The sequence below is a fragment of the Ailuropoda melanoleuca genome, chromosome 7 (assembly GCF_002007445.2).
Source record: "Ailuropoda melanoleuca isolate Jingjing chromosome 7, ASM200744v2, whole genome shotgun sequence".
Lineage (NCBI taxonomy): Eukaryota > Metazoa > Chordata > Mammalia > Carnivora > Ursidae > Ailuropoda > Ailuropoda melanoleuca.
In genome coordinates this window covers 110,098,442-110,119,730 of record NC_048224.1, presented here as the reverse complement: position 1 = coordinate 110,119,730, position 21,289 = coordinate 110,098,442, and the positions used below count along the sequence as shown (strand labels likewise).

The 21,289-nt window shown below is 38.8% G+C and overlaps 1 protein-coding gene across 13 annotated transcripts in view; it reads right to left on the bottom strand.

Annotated features, from left to right (window-relative positions):
• The window catches only part of LMO7 (LIM domain 7), a 195,199-nt gene that overhangs the window by 15,640 nt on the left and 158,270 nt on the right, over window positions 1-21,289 (bottom strand). For 6 of the 13 annotated variants that reach the window (XM_034665301.1, XM_034665302.1, XM_034665305.1 and 3 more), the window contains 10 exons: window positions 20,233-20,375; window positions 18,535-18,967; window positions 16,562-16,870; window positions 7,464-7,578; window positions 6,287-6,448; window positions 5,330-5,517; window positions 4,328-4,388; window positions 2,565-2,621; window positions 691-716; window positions 307-411 (listed from right to left, as the gene is read on the bottom strand). In XM_034665301.1, coding sequence (XP_034521192.1) covers window positions 307-411; window positions 691-716; window positions 2,565-2,621; window positions 4,328-4,388; window positions 5,330-5,517; window positions 6,287-6,448; window positions 7,464-7,578; window positions 16,562-16,870; window positions 18,535-18,967; window positions 20,233-20,375 — 1,599 coding nt within the window. The remainder of the gene's footprint in view (window positions 1-306; window positions 412-690; window positions 717-2,564; window positions 2,622-4,327; window positions 4,389-5,329; window positions 5,518-6,286; window positions 6,449-7,463; window positions 7,579-16,561; window positions 16,871-18,534; window positions 18,968-20,232; window positions 20,376-21,289) is intronic. The other 7 variants (XM_034665311.1, XM_034665307.1, XM_011234334.3 and 4 more) reach the window with 4 other exon arrangements.

Here is a 21,289-nt window from a genome sequence, read left to right as displayed (position 1 = left end):
GAGTGAGTACACAGCCTAGGGGTTGAAAATCCTCACAATCCGTACACCTGTCACACACAAGAACATCCAGAAAACCATAATGCCGCATTCTAAAAAATACACAGGGTAAATAATTACTTTAAAAGGAGGACTCGGAAAGCTTCAAAATAAAAATGTAATGAATGCAAAAGGTGCTGCCTAGCAAAAGATTTGTTAATTATGAGGTTATTAGCTTTTCATTATTTTTTAATTTGCTTCCCAGTGCTGGCTGACACTGACTGGGGAAAGCCAGCCCAGCGCCCCTGGGTCCGCATCATTCTGCTCTACCTGCAGCAGGCGGTCCTGCTCCTTCTGCCACCTCTCCTGCCGCTTCCGCGCCTCCTCTTGATCCCACGCCCAGCGGCTCGGGGCACTGAGAGTCGGGACTGGAAGCTAAACCAGTTAGCGGAGAAGATGTGCGAACAAAGGAAGAACATATTACTTCACTCAGTCTTCTGCTGAAGCACTTGCACTGACATGAGTTATTCATACCACCCTTTGCCTAAGCGGTAACAGAAGAGGTTTGGCTTTCTGTTTCAAAATGGGTCTTTTCAACTTGGAAAGACTAACCCTTGATAAATTCTTACGCAACCGAAAATAAGAGACGCTAGTATGTGCTAATTCACTCCCATCAAAGTCACCTTATTTATTCCAAAAACGAATGCTACTTACATCAGGAACCACAGAATCCGAACTCCCTGTATTGCAGCATGTGGAAAAGGAAGGGAAAAAAATATATAAGTCTTTTCATTTCTATGAAATAATTATTTTCAGAGAGTCTTATTAGCTGTTTCTATGCCAGTACAGTAAGTGAGATCAATGTTTCTTTTTAAAAAACCGCAGCAGTATTTCAGTTTTTCTCTTCAATTCCATCTGTTTGTTACTCATCTTCCAAAGTCAAAGTCATTTAAAACAAAGAGAGAGAGAAACTACGGATGGCGAAGGTACCCCCTAGCCCCTGGTTCTAGAGCTGGATGGCTGGTCTTCTGAAGAGGTTTCAGGGTTCTTTTACGAACACACTGGGTAGTATGTCACAGCTGAGCTCAACAGAGGGGAAAAAAGAATTTCAAATGTTATGACATCTACCAAATCTAAATTTTTACTCGCCGCTGTTTAATAACAACGTGACAGCTCCATAATCAGAGTTTCCAGGTCTCCTTGCTAATGAGCTACTTTTCTTAAATAAGACACCATAAGAACGTGTTCAAGAAATCCTTCCCTTTCCTCAGCACAGATATTCAAACTTCACGTGTAAACTTATGGACCTAATATTCTTTTTATTCTTAGGGCATGCTACACGAATGTGTGTGTATGTAGTACAAGAATAATAAAACAAGTAAGCAAATTTCAGGAAAGTCACTATCATGCAGTATTTTTAGTTTTCCTGAAACCTCACCTGTCAAATTATTCACTTACACATTTTTTTTTAAAAGAAAACTGCTTTGAGACTTAGGAAAATATTCTTCCCTAAACTAGCCTGTTGAAGAAAAGTGAGTGAAAATTAGACTAGAGAAAGAAAGGAATTGTCTTATGTTAGCCAGTTTGAGCTAGGGGTATCATACTGTTTCAATTAAATTACCATAGAAAAACAGGAATTTAAAAAAAATATCAAAAACACTAAGGATACTGACACAAATAGACCCCATACATGCACAGCTCGTGAGCTATTCCTATTTATGATCAAAAAGAAACCGTAATTCACCAAAGAAAGACTAGTAGATTTTTTTCTTAAAAAAAATCTATGAGTCCAGTAAATACGAGGCACATGTGTAAAGGTTTTTGATCATCTTAAAAGTAAGAAACAATACCATTTAGACACCAACAGCACACTGCTCTCTGTACCATTGTGTCTCAAATGTTGGATATTACTTTTAAGTTCTTGATAGCACAGCACAGCTCGGACTGCACTCATGAGACAGGGCATCAGACAGACGTGAAAGGGGGAAGAAATGCCACATGCACAGCACGGATGGCAGCGCACCGACTACACCAACACGGGGAGGCTCAAAGAGCACGTGGTCAGAAGTGCACCGAAATTTAATTTACTTCAGAGTCAACAGGGCAGTCCTACCAATACTCCAAAGCCATCATTCCAATAGCAAGAAACAACTCGGCTCTTGATTAAGAGCACTTTCCATAACCAAAAGTTAGAGCTTTCAGAAGTTCAACAATTGTGTTGGTGTAATCTAGTATTATGCAATTTGTAGGAAGCAGTAAGGCGGAAGTGAGGTTCCTCATTTCTTACTGTCACCACCCAGTGGAAAGACGTGTGTGTTTAATAGCATCTCAATCTTTTTTTTAATTAGAAAAAAAAAATTCGGAGGTATACAAAAGACACGCAAAGACCCATTACCACAGAGGTAGACCCATGAACTGTAAGAAAAGCCTGATGACCCTAGGAAAAGAATGGAAATGGGTTATGTTGCTTGGTCACAATGACAGCCAAATTGAAAAGGCTTAGCGCCCAGCACCAAAGACTACAAAGACAGAGTGGAGAATGGGAACAATTCCATGAAAGTGCATGAATTGTTATCTTGGTAGTTTACCTTGTTCAAAAAATTGTGATCGCCTTTTTAAGTTTTTCAAAGAAATAGGTTCAGATGCTAGTTGAAAAATACAAAAAAAAAATATATCAATACCATGTCATTCATTTTAATCTCTCACCATTGGAAAACTAAATGGTATTTGACACACCTTTCTAGTCCAAAGCATTAGTTGTAAAATGACAAAACTGATAGCCATAGAATATGTGGATTATTTCAATGTACAAAGACACATATTTTTAGTAGTCTGTACTACATCCAAATTAGTAATGGAACTAATTATTTTATTAATAAATTGTAGCAGGTAGCATCACAGTTTCATAGAAGCCAAAATACTTCCGTGCTAGGTCACACAGCTTTGGGGAAATGGAAACTAAAATGTTTTGTTTAGGTTAATCAATCCAAAATCTAAAAGTCCAAGGAGAATTGTTTGTAACTAAGAGTTTTTGCAGTACTAAGTAAAAAGTGAACTGAGAAATAGTGGGGAGGAAGACAAGAAAATAAATTAACATCCAGAGAAAGATAAAATAAAAACAAATGTCCAAATTAAAATATTCTTCTATCTAAAGTATTTTGCCTTAGTTTAACATCTTATAAGCACTAACTTTAAGCAAATGGAGTTCAGTCAGATTAAAAAAAAAGAAGAAAAGAAAAATATTCTGACTTCTACAAATCTGTCACAGGTTATGGTAAACGATCCTTATACTTCAGTTTATTCATAAAATGTAAATGCAATTATTACTTGAAATTACTAGTTGGTGCTTACTTGTCTAAAGAAAACCCTCAAATGACAGGCCTGCATATAGTTGTAGTCACTAATGACAAGTTTGGTGTCTTAGCTGTTTGCTTTGCCTGAGTCACTGGCAAAATAGGACCTAAATGCCTTGGATTTAACATCGTGAATCAAAAATAAGTCAGGTTCGTTTTAAAAACTCCTTTGATAAAGAATGCAATATCAGTTAAGATGCAGTCACCTCTAACTATCAGAAATTAAATACCAAAATAAATCATCAATCAAGGGGAATTTATAAACTTGGTTTGGCTTTGACCTAATGTATTATGAACTGGCAAACGCGGAGGCAAAGCCGTCTAACTACTGTGAAAACCCAGCCGGATGGGAGTCTAGTTTCATGGTAGCAGGAGTTCTCTCTTCTTTGGGTCTCTTTCTCTGCCTATGTGGACCAGATCTTTCTTATTTATTTTGTATGCCTAAGGAGTAGCACATAGCATGTGGCGACAACGATTGATGGACACAAAAGGAGGAAGAGAGTGATAATTCCACAATACAAGATCTCCCTAGATACTGCGCCTGGTTTTTCCTTACTACTGGGTCCTTTGACTAACGACTATTATTGCCATTTCTCTGTTACTATTAGCTGCCTACAAGCTTGTCCCTTTTACAATAAAGGGGGAGAGGAAACCTCATTCATCGTTTCAGATTTAACTAAGATTCCCTTTGCCAACATACCAGAGCAAGAAGGCTAATGGCCTCAGGAAAACCAGTCTTTCTTATTTGACTTAGACACACAGGCACTCAAAGCTCCTGGACACGCTGCCAAAGCTTTGTTTGCAGTTTCTGAACTATTCAAACCCTGGAACTGAACGCCCTTCCACCTGGCTGCAATTGGATCTGCATGCTAACCTTTTAGTTTCAACTTGCAGTGGGATCAGTTTTTCTTTGACTCACTGATATTAATTTTTATTATGGCAGAACTTGAATGCTGTGACTTCTATATTATAAACATAGTTATAATGGTGATGTTTACCTCTTGATTCAAAAGTAGTACTTTCATCACGAATTCCATTCATTTCTTTGGATTCAGTATTCTGGAAAGGATAAAATGCCAGTTACCAACAGTCTCTCCAATTGGACTTTGGGTTTAAATAATGCATTTCCCATTAGTGAAAATATTTTAACAAGATGAGTTTCATAGGATATTAATGTGTTTCTTATAGCGATTTACTTAGAAAATTTTTTAAATTATTTTTTAATACTTGTGAAAGGATTAATGACCATCTGTCTATAAGCATGGATGATTTTAAGTTCAATCAGTCATTAATTTTCCAAGAAACACGATGTGCCAAATAATTAGTTCACTTAGCTTATATTTATGAGTAAGCAACTCAAGCATATAGGATTCTTCAGCATTTAAACTTTTCTTACACAATGCCACAGGATCTCCTTATTAGATAAAAGAATAATCTTAGCATAACAACAATTATATCTAGGGAGTCAACATAAACATTTATTTGAAATTTTAAATGTAACTATTGCTTTGATACTTTTTAATCAATTAATGTAATTGAGTATCTCTTAACCACACACCTAAGTCTACCCATCAAATTCATCTACACAAGAACTAAAAATGTTCCATGAGGTTTTAAAATAAGTATAGTAATTGTGTGCAATTTACCCGTGAAGACTAAAGAAAGCATAGAAAAGCTACAATACATAATTTTACATTATTACTACTTCATATCCACAAAGATCTGAGAAATGGGTATAATGATGAAGACGGGTAAGAAATACCTATAAAGTATCACTATGGGATCTTTTGATTTTACTGTTACCTAATTATTACTCTATTAATGAGTACTGCCTTAGGATTGTCAAAAATACATTTTACTTTTATTACTATAAAATAAATACCTTATTCAACTAAATGTTTTTAACGTAGCATCAAAGTTGTTCAAATTCTTTCCCCCCACACACAATTCCTACAGACACTTTGCTCTACACAAATACTCCCACTTCTCAAAATACTTACAGAATGCTGGAGGCTTTCTGAGAAATCAGTTGTTATTGACAGACTTGAAGATTTGTCTGAGTTGTAAATTCCAGAAGTTGTATCAATCCACTTTGTTTCGGGTGAACCTATAATTTTGGTAGCCATACTGGTGAGATTGAGGGTTTTATGCCGTGTAAATGGCAGGGAAGGTTGGTCTTTGCCCCAGTCTGATTGGCACATGATGATCAAGAAATGAGTACACATAAATGGTGAAGTGGAAAGAACAAAGTTACTGAATGCACATACAGAAGACACACAAACAAATCAGGTAGTGTGTGAAAGAAGTAAAGAGTGCAGGTGTTTTGACCAACAGATCACCTTCCGAAAACACAAGGGTTAGATCATATTAATAAGGAAAAGACTAGCAAATTCACTGACTCTTTCTGTAAACCAAAACTGAATATCGTATTTTGAGATCATAATTTGGCAGGTAGGGGGAGGCTTAATGCCCTTCCCCATCTAACCTCAACAACTAAGAAACACACTAATAGAATTATACTGAAAGTTCCTTGAGCATGAACAACAGGAATATGACCTACCATGTTCTCTCTTATACCAGTTAGTTATGGTGCTGCTGAAAAAGTAAAATCATAGTGTAATTCTTAATACTCAAAACTATTATGAGACTCCCAAAGGCAGAAGCAATTACAATAGCTTTCCGTTAATAGCTACATTCAGAGCCAGTAGAGCATATCAATCGACCAATCAATAACGTAGAATTCAGTAAATCTGCTAGTGAAAAGTTTTCAAACAGAATAGTCATGGAAGGATTGTTCAAGACTTGTCTCAGCATAACCGCAAAGCATTGTAAAGCCAAAAAATTTAAAAAAAAAAAAAAGAGAGAGAGAAAAAAAGTTATTGAAGCAAGATGTTATAACCATTTGCCAAAGACCAGTTCCCTATTTAGAAAGGCAGACAGTGGTAAAACCAACTCACCAGACTTTCCATAGCGCCTGATATCCATTACTAGGTTTCCGGTTTCTTTAGCATTAGCCATGGTTGCCTCCCACTCCTTTGTGTCCTTATATGAAAACTTGGTGTTGTTAATAGCAATAATTTCATCATCTACCTGTAGCTGAGAAAATTCTGCTGGGCTACCTACATACAGCAAAATAAATTAAACAACCAATAACAAAAAATTCCAAACAAAAAATCTACGTTCTACTAGTCATTGCTTACTTACAGAAAAAAATGACTTCTTAATCTCAACTAACCATTCTCAGATTTTTCAGGTAGAGCAGAGTCATGAATTTTTTAAGTTATCAAATATATGAGTATACATACAAAACACTGAAAGCATTTTTTATTCTATAGTATGTATCTTCATTAACATATAAAGGAGGAATAAGTTTATCTGTTCAATAAAATTTCTTTATTACCTTCCTAAGAACAAAGAAAATTTTAAATTATTTTTAAATTAAAAATGTGAAATATATTGTACTTTAATTGAGCTTCCAAATCCAAATGTACTCTGGAATGGATAAAAAAAGCAAGGCCATTTAAAACTGCGTACAATTACCACTTACTGTTATCTAATTAAACAGTCTTTTTGAATTTTCAAAAAAATAACCAGAGTTAGCATGAAATTTTATATAACTAAAATATGTAAATGAGGAACTCCTCTTAACTACAGTAGCTTATTAGGTTCTGTCGTAATATTTTGCTCAGAGTTCCTGAGACGGACTTGGTAGAACCCTGGATGGGGGAGGGGCAGTCCTTTTGCAAAGCCTGGAAACATCCTGAGGACCCCACTGGCAACAGATACATTAGGATGCTCAGAAAACACCTATTATACAGCACATATATATCCACCACAAACATGGCCAATTTTCAGTCAAGTGTTGCTTGGAAGTATTTCCAAATATTAAACCTAAAATTTTGATAAATGAATTCCATAAAGGTCACAAGATTAAGATTCTACAGAACCAAAATTAAGCAAGGAGAAGAAATGGTATTAGTCTCGGGGAAGAACACGCATCTCCTCACTTTCCTGCTGCATTTTTCACAGGTGTTTTCTCCTCCTATTTCACATAAACGAATTTCTGGAGGGTTTTTTGAACAGCATAGGATTACAAGGGGAAGAAAGTTGAGTAGAGCTAAATCTATGATTTACCTGCTTCGACTGATGCAACGAAGATCCCAGAAAATGCCCATTTTACTGTAAACCCAAAGTCAAGACCGCTCCCAGGCGTCTGGTTTATGCTGATTCTCATATCACTGAACTGATCCTGAAAACAAACACGAAACGGTGGGATCAGGTGTCCCTGGCACCCACATGGAGGAAAGCCTATCCATGAAAGAAGGGAGGCTATATGCAAGGTGCACTTGAATTATTTCATGATAAACCAGAAGCATCAATCTTTTTAACTTGGGTTTGGTAAAACCTTCATTTATATACATATCAATGAGTTTATTATTTTTCGGATAAAACAAGGGAAACCTTCACATCAACAAATGTTTTTCTTCACGTTAATATTTTACATCAGCTGGGCATTAATAAAGCTTGGGCATTTGCCCACCATACAATTGGGTTTAATTTATAGACCATTTGTTATTAGCCAGGAAAGGAGTGAGAAGGCATATTGTGGGTGTTTAGTGGTACAAACTTGCTATTAGTAAATAAGCCCTAACGATCTAATGCACAGTACAGTGAATACACACAACACTGTATTATAATCCGACTTGCTAAGAGACTATAACTTAATTATTCCAACCACTAAAAAGAAAGGATAATTACATAAAGTGATAGAGGTGCTAATTATTACTACAATGGCAATCGTATTACAATACCTATATGTCTCAAATTAACATATTGTACACCTTAAATTTAAACAATGTTATATATATCATTTATTTCAATACAATAGCATTTTTGGAAATGCAAAAAAAAATTTAAACGTTTTTTAAAATGCCACTATACTTATTAAAAAGTATCTCTGACATTTAACATATTTAGCTGAATAATTTCGAGGCGTTCATCAACACACGACTCAGCTGCGTGTAGAGCTCATCTAGGACTGGGACCACCCCCTAACGGGTACCGGAAGTTTTGGCAAGGCAGTTCGCCCCGTTGCCACATGAAGATCAGGGTGTGAGGGCAGAGCTGCCACACACACTGCAAAACACAGGGCTATGTCATCTCTGAGGAACCACGGGTCAGATGCCAAGAGGGCCCCTACTGAGACATCCTAAGCAACAAGTCACAATTTCCTTGAAGTCACATCAGCCAACAAACCCCAGAACATAAGCCTCCTGGACAGCAGATAGACCTCTATTTCCACCTCCATCACTCCACTCCACAGCAACAAATGCTCAGTTTCACAGACTCGCAGCCGTTTTCCAAAACAAATGTTTTAAGTTGTAAAATATGTGACGTCTGTGAAAATTTCAATTGCCTTTCATAATTTATGTGTTTTGTGTTGGGTAAACAGCAGACATGAATTTTAACTTGAAATTCCCTGATTTGTTTCAGTCTTTGATTCAAAATAATTAAGAACTTAGACTTACCGTTTAAAAAGGAGAAGTTCTTAAAGCCACTTTATTTTCCAGGGGAAAAAAAAAAAAGACCTACAAATTCTCCAGTTCGATGTTGCAGTTAAAAACGAACCTATGGCCAACTGCTCAATTCACAAAGCTTTATGCTAAAGTTTTTCCACCTCTCAAACAAGTTTAAAATCCAAGTGACTCTATTCTATGAAAAACTGATATTACATAAGAATTAGAAAGAAGGCAAGGAGGGCACTGAACCAAGAACTTACTATATTCTGTGGACACAGAAGTACTATAACAATACGCACTTACTCATCGGGTCAACATATACTTTTGTGCATCTATTCTGCATAAGACACAAGGCTTAGTACTTGGGAAATAAAGATGGATTAGGCATGGTCCTTGCTCTCAAAAAATAATTACTGACTCTTCCAGAGCTGAGTATGGAATTATTTTAAGAAAAATCTGTAGCTAATAATATAGAAAAGTTTTCACCAGACAGCTTGTAAAGCAGTTTAAAAGCAGGAACCCTGATGCAGGTAGTGAAAACATGTTAATAATCAGCCTGATGAACACCAATCTCCAGAATAAAACTCGGCTATGAATAGAAAAAATTAGTGGTTAGTTCCTCTCCTTCACCGAAACTACCATACACTTAAATTAGACATGACTCAATGAAAATAAGTGGTCATCTTCGCTACACTTACCGCCCCCCCAATTCAACTTAAAGCCAAGTAAAGCACAGTATCTACTGCTATATAAGGGCAGAGGACAAATGATGGGTTAGATATGCAAGATACTAATTGATGTTTTTTTATCTTGAAGAATAAAAACCAGGATGGAGTTTTAATAAATAGTCTCAAACTACATAAAGAACACTTTGTGGGAGAGAGCAAGTAAACATTATCCTTTTCTACCAAATATAGGATAAAAGAGAATGAGCTTACGCTATAGATGAAAGAGTCTCACAATTTTATTAGACCAAGAGAATTGTCTCACAAAGGGATATTCTTGCCTTGGAAATAAACCTCTACTTGACCATATTAATAAAACAGCAGATAACCATCTCTGAAACAGTTAACAGGGGACAGCCTCCCTGTGGCTACAGCCTGGCAGACTGTAGGTGTGGGGGTCCTTAGGACTATAGACAGACAAAGGAGAAAAGAACCACAGGAACGATTACAGGTCCATTTCTATCAATAACCAGGTGACCTCAGGCACATGGCAGAGTCTGGCAGGGTCTGGCAGGGTCTTCCCTCTCATAATGACATTGATTTGCAAGCTTTTTATTTTGCAAAACCGTATTCTCAAATGAAAATCTTATGTAGACCACCTCCCTCCCAAACCAATACATAGAAGGGATTAGAGTGAATAGCTGTAATTTCAATTTCAAGCTATAATTTCAATGGCGTGGCCTGCCCTTGATGGCAGTCCCTCAGGCATCTCTCTGGAATCCTAGGTCCTTGAATTAGATCAGTCCATAGACTCCTTGCAGGGGAACAGATCTATAATTATAGTCAAGCACAAACTGTTCAACAGTGATTTCAGTTAAGATTTCTACTTCCTTATTTATCTCTGTAAGATACATGCCATGTAAGTATTCTACGAAGGATCCATGCCTCAGAAGACGATGATGGGGGAATTACTGCTTGAACTGGATAGAACCAGAAATATAAATTCTTGGGGGAAATCTAGATTCTTGATGACTGATAAAGTGGTTCCAGTTGTCTATGCCAGAAAAGATAAAGTATGGTTATCAACAAATCACCATTTAAAAATAATTTCCCTCAAATTAGATCCAATTTATACAGAAGTATATACTGAAAAATGAGCTTTTTAGACAAAAACAAAATGATCTATCTAGAGTAGCACTGACAAGATTGAATTTTAGGACATCTGATGAATTAAGACCTTCCTATCACCAAAGATGAGAACTGATGAAAAACAGGGTCAATCTTAAGTACTAACAGGTCAGAAAGCTACTTTCCCCCAAATTTTTCAATTAGATAAATGTGTTGACTTAAGGGGAGCCTACTGAAGTTGATAAAATTAAACAAAACACTAAATACAGATTTGGGCTCGACAGTCATAAGTAACAGAGGAAATAGATCAACTTTGATTTTTGTACACATGATTCTTTTGCATCATTTTTCCAGGGAGTGAGTGGGGTGAGAACATAAGTGAGTGGTCCCCCAATCATGGTGCTGCTCTGGCCCTGGAGCCACTTTCCTTCATGAAAGCCACATCTGAACCTACTTTCTCCACTTCTCCATTCTAAGAGGCAGGTGGTATTTCTAGTCCCATCACTTACCCCATTCCAAGTTTTATCTCTTTCCTACCAAATCCGTCTCAGTTCTCCTCCCACCAGGCACCAACTTTTCTTGCCTTCAGAAACTGTCTTCTACGTAACCATTATCCCACTTTCTCCCTTCTTTTCCTCCATCTATCCAGCCACCTCTCAGTTTCATGAATGTTCTCCTCTGCTTGCTCTCCCATTCTCACTTTCTTGTCATTCCTGAGCCAGTCTCCCACCTTTTTGACTACAAGCTTTCCTGAATCACCTTCCCTACTGGGTCTTCAGTTATTGGCTCAGCCCAATACACCCAAAATTAAATTCAGGATCTTCCTCCCAAACCTACTCTTTTTGACCTCTTGTTTCTCAATATTGGTCAGTTACATCACCATCTGACCAGGTGCCTGAGTTAGCAACACCAGGGGTTCCTCCTCCTCCCTTCCCACACCGCCCCCACTGCACCCGCACATTATTAAAGTGCTCTCGAGTCCTTCATCTATAAATCTATCCTGAATTATCCCATCTGTTCATTGCTCTTTAGGTTATCATCTTAGTTTAGAGGGGAGGCCATGGTTCAAACTATTTCAGCCACCTCTGAGTTGGCTATCCTGGCCCCGCCCTTCTTTCCCTCCATCTTCTACACAACTGCCAGAATTCTAGTCACAGAACATGCCAATTATTATTATTGCACCCTGTTTTAAAATTGCTGGTAGCTCCTTACTGCATATTGGGTAGATTTCAAACTCTACATTTCAGAAATTCCACATTTCTGATTCAGTGCTGGTAAGTTTCAGTAACTATATAGCTTTCCTCAAAAACAATTTTAAGAATGATTTTATCTTTATGAAAGAGAAGATATTTCAGTCCCTGTTGGCTCTAAAATGCTAGCGATAAAGCAAAGTTAAGTCAACATTTGGAGACTTAACATAAGGCAGTTCTCAAATTGGAGTTTGTTATATTTTCAAAAAATTAGGGTCAGAGAAATTACAGTTGTGGCCTAAGCACTTAACCAGCCCAGGGCAAGTTATGTAACTTTCAAATCTCAAGTATTTCACTCGTAAACGTGGGGATAACACCACCTACTCTGAAAGGTTATTGGGAGGATTAAGTGAAACACTTAAGAGGTGCCAAGGAACTTGGTTGCTGCCCGGTAATTACTTTCTGTTCCGGATGGAAACAATGTTACATATGATATATATGCTGGTTAAGCAGTTTCCAGGTCAGCTAAAGAGAGTCCTGTTTAATGCTCACATACCTACCTAGCTCTAAAGCCAATAGAACACAGCATTCAAGGAATACTTTCAGATCCAGGTACTGTGCTACCAGTGATCTGGACAGGCTTGCTTCCTGCCCTCCCGGACAGCAGGGTCTAGAGAAGGTGACCAGTACAGTGCATGAGAGGAAGCCGTGATACAGTTAGTCCTGGGTGCTCTTCAAAAGGGGCACCATCGCAGGCTTGGTGATTGAGAAGTAAACATGTGAAAAGCTTCCTTCCTCCCATCTGTATCATCTAGCTTCTGGGTAGCGCTTTAAAAAATCTGGGGCAGAGGTTCTGAAATGGGAATTTGGATGGAGTTTGAGAGAAGAGGGCTCTGACAAGACGGAAAAGGTAACAAAACCCTGTTGATGAGAACAATCAGGGGAAAATAATCAAAGACACATCTGTGAGGCAGATGGAGGAGGATGAAGAGCTCTGGGGTCATACTCTCCCCTTGCCTTGGGGTCACCCCTGCGATTGCCCTGGCAGCCTGGATCAGAAAAAGAGGCAGGAAAAGAAGCAGTATCAGAAGAGAAGTTGGGGAGAAAAGGGAGTGGAAAGGAATGAAACCCCACCTGGGCAGTGGAGATGGGAAAGAAATTTCTGTGGGCTGATTTTAAATGAGGTTATATTAAGTTCTTTCCTTCATTAAGCTTCCCTTCTTAATGGCATGAACCACCTCATGACCACAATTCTGTGAGAGGCTCCTAACCAGTTTCTGACCCCGACTTCATTTCCTTAAAATAATTCTGTGTAACAGCACAGTGCTTGGAGTGGTAAAATACGCCTAAATCTTAACACTCCCACATTAAAGAGCCCATGAGGACCTAAATTACAAGTTGGATCAAGTTCAGACTTAAGTCTGGTGATCAAGGCCTTGAATGAAATCGAGTCAGGAAACACATAAGTGCCAACTATGTGCAAAGGCTGTGGAGGGTACGAAGAATACCAGTGAAGGAGAAATGATGAACATTTGGAACAAGGAAGAATCCAGCAAATGAAACTTTCACCTAGGCTGAAAAGTTCAATTCCAACTAGGGGAAGAAGAGGTCTTGATTCACAAAGCAAGTGACCCTCCTGGACTTTGAGAGAACAGGACGACTTCACAAGACAAACGGGGGTGAAATGAACATTTTCAAATGTGGGAACAGTAAGACCAAGTACTATGATGTGTCCAAGAAAGTGTACAATGTGTCTAAGAAAAAGCAAGCAGTGTTGTGTGGCTTGGTCACCAACTTCCAATTCTTTTTTTCCATGACACAGTGTGGTGCAGGCGACTTTGAGTCAGAGTGCCTGGTTACAAATCCTGACTCCACCACTCAGGACCCTGTATGGCCTTGGACTAGTAACGTGGCCGCTCGTGCTTCAGTTTCCACAACAGCAGAACAGGGAGGCAAGGGTCCCTGAGGCCTAAGAAATAGCCCGAGAAGCCAGGTTGGCACATGGCAAATAAGCAGCCGTTACTGCACTACAAAGGGAGACTGGGACCAGTGCAGAGGGGCCAGAGTGCTCCCCTGAGAGCTTTGAACTTGACTGAACAGTCCACAGAGTGCCGCTGGAGGCCCTGGAGCAGAGAAATTACCAAGAGCAGCCCGGCATCATGCAAGTCAGTCTAACACCAGGCTCGCAGAGAATGCACAGACACAGACGGCAATTTTCAAAGCGTTCGCGCTGATGGGGAAAGGGCCTGAGAATTAGGCTCGTGGAAGCAGGGACAGAGAGAAGACCACCATGGGTGATTCTGGAGGAGGAAATGAAAGGATCTTACTGGTGAAAGTGTGAGGTAAGAAGGAGAAAGGAGACCCGAAGAACACTTACAAAGCTCCCAAAACATCTAGATGTTCACCCACACGCTACTTTTTATTCTTCTATTCTCTGAACACCTAGAATTACAGAGTTTGGACAAACGCTTGGAAGAGCATTACCAACACCCTTGACTTATCCATCATAGGTTGTCTTGTACATTCACGGCCCTGTTCCCGAGGCAGTAAGCTCCTTCTCAGCGATCAGAGCGGGTGATGCTACCTGGGCAAGTGTGCTGCCCACAGCGTGGGAGTGGACACACCGGCAGCTCGGAGACGGGCACGTCACCGTGTGATACATACATACTCGCCTCGGCAAAGCCTAATTTTGCATGGTAGGATACCATTTCAAGTTTGGAGACAAAGGAGCATAAATCCATTAATGATGAAACCGAAGCCAAGCCATGTTAATTCAGGTTCCCCGAACTGCCACGACCTGGAACACACCCAACACCACACTTAGCCTCTTTTTCTTAATCCGTGGAGGCGGCTACTTAGCCGGTGCCCTGAGGGCACTTTACCACCTAGTAGCAGGTACCTTAATAAGGCTGTCCTGTTGGGTTTGCTATGTGAAAACGTGAAAGCAAACACGCAAGCCCATAAAAACAAAAGACACCTTGCTTCGACTTTTATTATTCACCCCTGGACCTTAGGTTCTCCAAGTATACCATGGGCTATTGTTCTCATCCACTGAAACTTATGATGCTAATTACAGGTTTCTAATTCCTTAAAAACAAAGTGAAAAAAATTATAGCTAATGATTTTAGCAAGATGAAGAGACTATTTTTAGATATATGTTTGTAAATATGCATGGGAACAACAAAGAAATATACCTACATGTTAACAAAGGTTATCTCTAAAAGACGGGAGTACCAATCATTTTTATCATACATACTTTCCTGCATTCCCAAATTTTCTCAACACAAAGTACTTCATAATCAGGAAAAAAACAAAAACAAAAACAAACCTAAAACTTGTAAAGTTTTTCTGTGGTAAATATGCCATATTAACTTAGTGCACATAGTTATTTCGTTAATATAATTTAGGCCAAGTTATACACTTGGGGCTGTGCCTTGGAAAACACACATACCCTGGTAAGGCAGCAGAGAATGCGTGACTAAGCCACAGAACCACAAAAGCGCCTCTATGCTAAGGGGTCCATATGGCTATCAAACTGCCTAACAAAGGTGTTTTTGTTTTTTGGGGTTTTTTTTTAAGAAAAGTTTTCTGTTCTCTAGACAACCAATGACTTTCAGCTTACATATAAAATATACTACATTCATCACCTAGCAATTCTCCTAAAAGCTATCTACAGTGTTTTTAAGTAGGAAAAACTACAAATGACCCCCAGTCATTCTTCATCTGAGGATATACTTAGTTCAGATTCCAAACATTAAGGAACATAACTGTCATACTGTAACGAAGCTTCAATATTCCCATTAAGATATAAGAAACAGCACAAAATTGTAGACTTTCTAAATTAGTATTAAAAGTCACGGGAATGGGATAGACTGGTGATGGGTAGTAAGGAGGGCACGTATTGCATGGTGCACTGAGTGTTATACGCAACTAATGAATCATCGAACTTTATATCGGAAACCGGGGATGTAATGTATGGTGACTAACATAATATAATAAAAAAACATTAAAAAAAAAAAAAGTCACGAGAAGGTTGCAGTGCCTGGATGGCTCAGTCCGTTAAGCGTCTAACTTTCGGTTTTGGCTCAGGTCATGATCTCATGGGTCCCGGGATCCGTCCCTGAGTAGGGCTCTCTGTGCTGGGCGGGGAGTCGGCTTGAAAGATTCTCTCTCTCCTGTCTCCCTTTGCCCCTCCCCCCACTTGATTGCTCACGCACTCAATCTCTCTCTCTCAAATAAATAAATAAAAGTCACGAGAAGGTTAATATGATAGGACAAGAAATGCCATGTCCTTAGAGGCCAGCACCTAGCCTGTGTACCAATTTCCCCTTGTGGTCAGTTAATCTCCTTGAGAAGGGGCTTTTATTACTCACTTACCTGTTAGACCTGAATCTATAATCTCCCAAGTGACCCCTACACCTGAACCAGGGGCTGCTGACCACTAGAAGTATAAGGCAACAGTCGCTGACTTGAGGAGTAGAGAGAAAAAACAACCCTAAAGAGATCGGTCCAAAAAGCCTCAATACACACACATCACAAGGGTTATCTGGATCCATAAGTGCAAAGGTGGAAGAGGCCTACTTCTTCGAAGATGTGCTAAAAATAAAATGCAATATTGTTTTCTACATTTTCAGCCCAGATAATAACACCTAGAGGTTAGAAGCATGGTTTCTAGATTTCAATACTTATGTTTCTGAGCAGTGCGTGATAGACAGCCTTCCCAAATTCACCTGTGATCTTGAGACCTCTGCTTGCGGTGAGCCTCCCCCTTCTCCAAACTCAGACGTTAAATCAGGGCCAGATGTTGAAGACAGTGTGGCTTTGGACGTGGCGGCCTGGTCCAGGGAAAGTGATGAGAAGGAGGATGTAGGAGACGGCAGCCCCATCACACCTTCTCCCAGCGCTGCTCTCTCTCTCTCGCTGGACTTGCTGGAAACAAGCTGGCCTATGTCAAGTTTTTGCACAGAGGTGCTGACCAAACTGCTGTGGGTTCTCCTAGCGTCTTCTACACCTCCATTATACTTCCAAGCATCATCCATCTAAAAAGGAAACATCATGTCAAGCTTGGTATTGTTAGATTTCTGTTTAAAAAACATATACATTAGATACTTTACAACTATCAAAGTAACATACCTCCCACAGCAACTACGGCTAAAAGCTTGGAGCACATTCTTTCATGTAACAGATAGGCACATATGTTAAAAAAAAAAAAATCCTCCTCCCACTACAAAGTTTTGATATTATAGACAGACTGCTGAAACTGGCTTTGCTCATTTACATCACCCTGATAGGTCAATAGACAGATCTCTAGACTAGTCTTTTAATTGCCAAATGCTCCATAATATGGGTATCTACAATTTATTCATTTGCTATGCATTCAGTGTTGTTTCAAGTTTTCTGTAACTTCCAAAAGCATTGCAACAAGTACCTACATATTTTTATAATTGGGATATTTATTTTTATAGATTCTCAAAAGTAGACTCACTGGACCAAAGAATATTTAATATATATAATACATGTAATATAAAAAAATAAATGTAATATAAAAATTTTATATACACTTATCCTCTCAAAAATATTGTAGCAGTGCACTCCCAACAGAATGCAGAGGAACGGCTACTTCTCTGCATCCCTGCCAACACTAGACATTTTCAACGTTTTAAATCTTTGTCAATCGCATGTGTAAAAAGCTGTACAGCTCATTCTTGCTCTCATGAGGCTGAACATGCTTCAATGTGTTTCATGTTGTCAACCATTTGAATCCCTCTTCCTTAAACTGGCTACTCATCTCTATATCCATTATTCTACTGCTTGTCTTTCTTCTTGCCAATTTGCAGGAGAATGTTAAATCCTAGTGATATTAACTCTACATATAGAATTCATTTTACTAATATTTTTCTGAGTCTATAAGTTGTCCTTTGACTGTTACTAATGAGTCATATACATTTGATTTTTTATTTGTTTATGCTGCCAATTTTTCTCTATTTTACTTGCTATAATGATGAGGACTTTCCTGGCTAGTTTAGACAGGTTTTCCTTACCGTGAATATCTTTTCAGGTTTTTCCTTAGACTTTACAACACTATATTGGCAGAGGTAAAAGGAACCTGAACATTGATCTGAACACTATGCTGCTTCCTCTTACATAATTAAAATTAATACACCCACTTTTGGTTATGCAATACTGCTACATTCTCGGGGCTAATGATTCCATTCTCTATATTCTTAACAATTCTAATACACATAGAACCATGAGATACATTTTAATAACCACATTCAGGCATATCAAGTTCTAGTAAAGCAGGTAATCAGAGAAAAATAGAATGCTGTACATACGGCTAACCCATGCGAAATTGCTGTTTTGTAGGTCAAAAAGAACTACTAACATCTTCATGTTCAGCCTAATACTTCACAAAAGTTATATTTTTTAACAATAAAAAATGCTCTGCCTTAGAAAGCAGCTTATTCATTCTTTAAAATGTATCAGGCCTTACTTTCACTGAATTTATAAAGTTTAATCAGTTCCACAGAGTTGTTATAAACATTAAATGTCTATTGAATCTAAATCGGTTGAAACAAAATGGCCCCATATGCAAGTTATGCACATTTTCTACATCAAGTAGAGATAACTCAAACTTCTACGCAAGTTCCCCGACACTTAGCTCTTGAGAACAGATTGAATGAAGTGGGAACACATTTTTTACCGTGTAGGATCTTGGGAGTGATGAGATTCCCCTGGCCTGAGAGCCAAAAGGTCTCGGTGTGACCACAGATGTTAACCTGGCTGTATCAGTTTTCTGGTAACTTCTGGGGAGAGAGGCTGAAACTCGAGTCGACTCTGTTTGTGTCGTCAGTGAATGCTGAGAAGACAAAGAGTCTGGGAGCTGTTCTTCCATGGAGCTTTTAGAAGGAAGCTGAAGGTCAGCAGTGACCGCATCCTCTCTTTTTGCAAAAGTCGTGGAATCTTGTTTAGGAATTTCTGTAGAGTACACTGTTCCCTTCTCTTCTACTCTCTCACTCTGGTAACTTGCTTCTGACGTAGTCAGTGTAGGGGAAAGCATCTCTTCATTCAACACATCATCAGAAGAATGCAACCTCCTCCTGGATGTAACCGTGGACATTTGACCTCGGGATTCCCTTAGCAGGAAAAAGCACACCATAAGCACCAAGTGACGCATGTGACACACAGGGGTGGAGAGGGGATGGTTACTTGAGCAGTGACATAAAATGGACTAAGAATAAAAAGGCTAATGACTTCACACAATAACCAGCATGTTATTAACAGAATAGGAGGATAAATACATGTATTTTTTTTAGTACCACACTAAAAGTTTGTAGGAACTTGAGTCTTTTTTTTTTTAAAACAGGCTCTCAAATACTTCAGAGGGATTTTTTAATTGTAAAGAGATGTTAATAAGAAAATGAGGATATTTTAATAAGAGCACGTTCACAGAGTTTTACCTACAAGTTTATCAATCTTCCAAAATTAGCGCACTGTAAATAAAACTGATTGTCTGACAACCAATTTGAACCTTCCAAAGATGTGGATTCCTTTACAGGGTTGTGAGCTTTATTTCCTGGGTACAATTTTCAATAATTTAGTAAAAACAAAAGACTCAGAGTTCAGTTAAAATCAAGTTAGTATATGATTTCATACAGCCTGAGAGAACTTGCATGGACAATTACTACAGATTAAAGAGAAGTCCATGACACATCCTCGCCACTACCATTTAGTAGGGAATACCTCGTAAGTGAATGAAACTGTGTTTACCATTTGCTTCTAGGGCACAAAGGAGCTTTGTTTAACTTCACCTGACAGCACGCTTCCTTTTTGACATTATCCTTAAAGCATATTTGCCTTCCCCCTGACCTATAAATATTCCAAAGTTTCTCATAGTAACTGCTCTACAGGAAAGTTTAAATTGGACCTTTATCCTGTTATGTTGCAATGCCAAAAATAAACCCCTTACATTTATGCTCATATTGTCCTCCTCTAAAACAGAATTTTAATCGTACCACTAAAACATGAAAAGGAACTTGATATTTTACACAATTTAGATGAGTGGGAGCTGGTTTTATTTGGCCATTCCATTCCTAAATTCATTTTAAAAGGAAAAGGTGGTTTATTTTCTGCACCAATAATGGCCAATACCACCAATACTGCCCTTGAGTATACAATGTAAAAATCAAGAAAGAATGCATACCTATATTAAGCACCCATTTCTTCTGTTAATCTAAGTCACTCTTTATTACAGCAATACTTTGCTTTCTCATTGCAGAGCAAAATCCTGACTGTTTCATACTTATTTGCCTATGGTTTAATATTGGTATCCTGCCCTTACATAAAATATAGATTTCTAACACCGGTAACTCCAACCGTGAGATGCACTTAGCTTTATTACCTGTCCTGTAGCATTTCCTTAAATGTCTTAGAGCTTCTCTCGGACTTCTCAAGTGCCTGCTTTTCAATTTCTTCCCTCTCTTCTTTTTTCTTCTGCAGATCTGAAGTGTAGCTTTTTCGACGATCTTTCCATTTTGCGAGGTCCTGACAGAAGAAAATCACATCAGCACAGGCATACCTGAATTTCTACACAGCCTCTCCAGCAGTGAGAGAGCGCCAGCGTATACCATTACATCGCTGAAACTATTCACTCCAACTCGATGCCAAGGTGGCCTAATTTTGCTTTTTATAGCTGGCGTTTCTGTACCAACCTTTATCTCATGTGTCTGTCTAAAAAACCTGACCTAATAAGATAGACCCCATTACTGTTTTCCTGCCTCCCTGCCCATTTCACAAAGTCTGCTAAATGCCTGTAATTGGGTGCCAGGTCAGAAAGATCAGGAACTGTTTCAAATTCATTTTCATCTTACTCCAATAACCTGGCTGTTGTGTGAAATGTCGTATTTCACTAGTACAACTGGAACAGAGATAGGATTGTAATGGCGAAGCATAAACGCTCACTTTTTCATTTAACATACACCCAGCTGGATCCCTACTTTGAGGCAGAGGACCACAAACATGCAGATGTGTAAGATGTGGGTTCCATCAAGGACTCTTGGTCTTGAAGGGGAAGGGACTTGTAAATAAAAGTTCAACAGTGAGTGTGACTGGACAGCACAGGATGGTGGGGGCCTGAAGGAGAGAGAGTGCTCAATTCTACCTCAGGCTGGGGAGGGCAGAGCTTGAAAAGGATTTCCTGGAGAGGTCAGGCTTGAGTATATGATTTTAAAGCAGGTGAACTCCACCTAACAACAGGGCAATAAGGAAGATCCCATAGGAAAAGCGGACCTGTTTCCCATATTCCCAGGAACAGAAGTCTGATCTAGCTGGGTGACCCCAGGACAATCAACCTGATTTTGCTTTTAAATTAGCCTTAGCAGCCTAAGCTGGTTGTGACACTCAAGGGTGTAAGACATTTTGGATGGTACAGACTTTCCTAAGTCTCCAATATAGGGAAA